This window comes from Egretta garzetta, unplaced genomic scaffold (genome assembly GCF_000687185.1).
Source record: "Egretta garzetta isolate BGI_Z169 unplaced genomic scaffold, ASM68718v1 scaffold43, whole genome shotgun sequence".
NCBI classification, from domain to species: domain Eukaryota; kingdom Metazoa; phylum Chordata; class Aves; order Pelecaniformes; family Ardeidae; genus Egretta; species Egretta garzetta.
Window position 1 is genome coordinate 169,827 of NW_009259047.1, and position 4,161 is coordinate 173,987.

General features: G+C 40.4%; 1 protein-coding gene across 5 annotated transcripts in view; it reads left to right on the forward strand.

Moving 5' to 3' along the window:
- GTF2B (general transcription factor IIB) overlaps positions 1-4,161 on the forward strand; it is a 24,933-nt gene that overhangs the window by 10,092 nt on the left and 10,680 nt on the right. For all 5 annotated transcript variants that reach the window (XR_004841493.1, XM_035890641.1, XM_035890643.1 and 2 more), the window contains one exon: positions 2,037-2,170. Coding sequence is in view for 4 of the 5 variants with exons in the window: in XM_035890641.1 (XP_035746534.1) it covers positions 2,037-2,170 (134 nt within the window). In the remaining variant the exon portion in view is untranslated. The remainder of the gene's footprint in view (positions 1-2,036; positions 2,171-4,161) is intronic.

The window sequence follows — 4,161 nt, forward strand, 5'->3', positions numbered from 1 at the left end:
TCATTTAGGTCATTCCCACTTGTGTGGAAAAAATATTACATCATTGCCCTGTACTCAGTGTTCTATTTATACCATGCCAGAATTTTAAGTACATTTTGCTTTTTTTAGATGCTGTAAACAGTATTGGGGGGTTGTCTTAAAGTAAAGTTACTGCTAGGCCATAGAAGGAGCATTACTGAATCAAATATTTACAGAGAGTCCAGGAGCTGGAGGAGCACGCTGTCTGCTAATTTAAGCTTGCAAAGGGAGGAGACCTTTGTAGCAGAAAGAGCGGATCTGTGCCTTCTTTTAGGCTGCTATATTCTTAACCATCTAGTTCTTGATGATTTTTTTTTTTTTCCCTCCCCCTCTTGGTTTTCATTAGAGCAGTAAATAAAGGTGGAACATAGCTGTGAGCACGTCTGACAAATATTGGTGAGAACACCTCTAACCTAAATTGATTCTTTCTGGTTGTGGTGATTTCTCATGGTTCATTCACAGCTTTCAATTTCAAGCGTATTCCTTGCATAATTTTATGTTAAAAATAAAGCTTCTCATTCGGAATAGATTCCCCCCTCGTCAAGTAATTGTGCAGTTGCACCACGCTGTTCATTGCTCCTGTATTTTCTCCAGCTTCCTATCTTGTATTGCTATTGTTTGGAGAGTGCTTTTGTCTGTCTGTTTGTGTTTTCACCAGATTAAATCAGCCTCTGTGGTTTCATACTAAGACTTCTTCCATACCGGAAATTTTTCTTGCAGTCAATGCGACTTATTTTTTGGAGACACTTCTTTCATGAGACATGTAAACACTGATACAGACAGCGAATTTTTCCTTAGGTTTAGGAAAGCAGGGTGTCAATTATATTGAAGTTTCTTCTGATATCTTACACAGAGCTGTAATTTGCTTTTCTGCAAAACGCTAAGAAAAGTGTTCATTTTGTGGTCTTCTGTGCATGTGTTCTTAAAAATTCTGTGGTATTGTTCTGGAGTGGGTTGTTCTTTTCTTGGTTTGTTGTTGTTGTTTATTTGTTTGTGGGGTTTTTTGGGGGCTTTTTTGGGGAGGGGGTTTGTGGGTGTGGTTTCTGGGAGTTTGTTTGGTTTTTTGGGTTTATTGTTTGGTTTGGTGTTGGTTTTTTTTTTTTTTTTTTTTTTTTTTTTTTTAGGATTGTATCCTTGTGATTACTGTAGGCCTTTTGCCTGCATTGGAATGCCGGTTAGAGTTATTGCTCAATCTGAAAAGTTGCTGTAGGAGAGGTTCAGATGAATGTGAGATGAGTAGAGGATTGTGAGGAAAGCTGTGTCATTCAGAGAATGTGGGTTTAGTGCTCTTTCTGCTTACTCTGAATCTGTATTTAAACTCTTCCAGGTATAACAGGATACATTGAGTTTAAGAAGAAATAGTTGTGTATATATATTGTGTGTTGATACTGTCCATCATTGTAAATGAAGTGGTGTTGAGCAGGGTCAGGCCTCCCTTCAAGAACAAGAAATGAGGTGTAAAATGTTGTTACGGTGGGTTAGAAGGTGGCATATTTCAGAGCACCAAGGACCTGGAGCTCATGCGCAGAAGTGATTTACTACAGCTTAATGAGATTGTGCGTGATAGATAATTCACATGTGCGCTTTGAACACATGGCAAATGTGAGCAAACTTGTTAAGTTACAATAACTTACTCATTTGTCTAAGCGCCGAGAACATCTGTAGGCAGCCATGACCTCCAGCTTGAAATCAAGGTCTTGATTCCTTTTGTGTATTGAAAATCCAGTGAAGATCCCATCCTCTTTAAGGATAACTGTAACCCTTTGTGTTCTGGACGTGTTTCTCTAGTTATGTTTTCTGTGCAGCTCTAGTTGCATTTCCCCCCCCCTCCCCGTTGCCTTCAACTTAACTTGTAAATCACAAAAGTTTTGGTACATTGGCCTGCAAGTTACTGCTCTGTTTGGGAATGCCAACAAACTGCCTTCTTAACAATGAAGAGCTCAAATGTGTAACTTAATGTTTCGTGAAATATTTCAAAATGTTACATTAATGCAGACTATCGCTTTTTGTGAACTCAGGTGACCGGGTCATAGACGTAGGGTCGGAGTGGAGAACTTTCAGCAATGACAAAGCAACAAAAGATCCATCTCGAGTTGGGGATACCCAGAATCCTTTGTTGAGCGATGGTGACTTGAGTACAATGATTGGCAAGGTAACGCTTAAAATACTAAATTTTACTAAGTTTGAATGCTTTTATGTCAAGTACGTGTTTGTATGTCCATAGGGAAACTATTCGGAGCATGTATTTACAAAGAGATTTTGTGTAAACTGAACTCTTAGATTTCAATGGTATGTGAAACGTGGCTCTTCCTGGGGGTAACAGGAAAGCACTGACCTCTTCAACAAAAGAAAAGCTTGCAGTGCTGTGGGGTTACTTGCTGCTCTTTGGTATGCTGCAATAAATAGAAAAGCTGATGTTGCAATCTTTAAAGAAACACTTTGACTTAGCATGTGTATTTGAGATGATTCTGAAATAACGGATACTTAGTTTTGAGGTCTCAATAGCTAGTGCTGCCCAACTTGAACTATCATTTTTGTAATAATATCTGTATCAGATTCATATTGGATACCCAGAGGTGTACATGCATATTGTACATGTTCTTCCAGTTGATGTTAAAGCACTAAATGTAGAATTCTGTCATGGTGTGAGTGCTCCAGAAGAAGGTATTCAGTGTATATTTGAGTTGAAATTTAGTGGTACAGCCATGTCCTGCTGTTTCCCATGAGAGAGCAAGCAAGATTAATTGTGCAAATGCAGTCCTTTTAATGAAGTAGTGACCCAGGTAAGTTTTCCTTGTTGTACTTTGTGTTATATTTTTTACTGCAAGATCCAAATTGATTTTTGTGGATTTCTTTAATGTTTCATGAAAGGTGGTCCAGCTGCTGATAAATAGCTATTAAAAATATGTTGCTGCTTTATGTGTTGCGGTATATGCACGCCAGGATTTCTCAGGTTTTTGTTCCAGTGATGTTGCTAGGATGAAGACCTAGACGTACCTAAATATGTATGGCTATGTATAGGGAAGTGCATACCATACTTCTCAGCCAAGAATTCTTCAAAGAGATGAAGTCGACTAGTGAATGCTGATGCGGACAGCTAATCATTCACCACTGGTGAAAAAGAAACTTCCTGTTCAAAGGATTGTCCAAGCAGATTCTTGTGTTTTGGACAACTCCAGGCATTGCTGCCCACCAGATTTTAGGATGCCTTATAGTGGCTTTTGCAATCCGTTCAGACAAACAGATTTCCTCACTGCTCCATAACAAAAGTTGGCGTTGCTGAGTAGCTCTGCGAAGCAGTGCTGTAGAAGTCACTGGAATTTTAATGTCACCTGTTTAGGTCCAGAAAGATTGTAGTTCTCAGGGCTTGGGTTTCTGTCACTGATTTGGTCAGTTGTCATAAAGATGAGAAATACACCTTTATAGATAGATGGAGAAATGGGCTGTTTGCTCCAAGTTCACACTGTTGTCTTGTTTTGGGACTGTGTAAATACAGGGTTTGTTTCTGGGGGCTCAGTTTGATTCAGTAGGTAGGATAACCTGAGCTCTTTTAGAACCTCCATGTTGGAAGAGACAAAAGATGTTTCAGCTAAAGATAGAATTTGTATCCAGGTGAACAGCGACTTGTGCTATTAACTGTCTTCTCTCTGGAGGTTCAGATCCTCATTTAGAATAAGAGGGATAGCAGCCTCAGTGAGAGAATTAAAGACTTAAGGAAGTGTCTTTGAGAAGTTTGTTCTTCAGTGAAAACTGAAAGTTTTCAGAGATGGACATTCATCTAATGAAACAGTTTTGCTGTTAACCAGTGTATTGGGTTTGCCTGGCAAGGTTTTCGTAGTGGGGGGGCTACAGGGGTGCCTTCTGTGAGAAGCTGCCAGAAGCTTCCCCTGTGTCCGGCAGAGCCAACACCAGTCAGCTCCAAGGCAGACCCACTGCTGGCCAAGGCTGAGCCTGTCAGGAACGGTGGTAGCACCTCTGGGATAACGTATTTAAGAAGGGGGGAAAAAAAAAAAAACCCTGTGCAACTGCAGCGCTGGACAGAGAGAAGTGAGAGGATGTGACAGAAAAAAACCCTGCAGACACCAAGGCCAGGGAATAAGGAGGGGCAGGATGGGGCTCCAGGCGCCAGAGCAGAGATTCCCC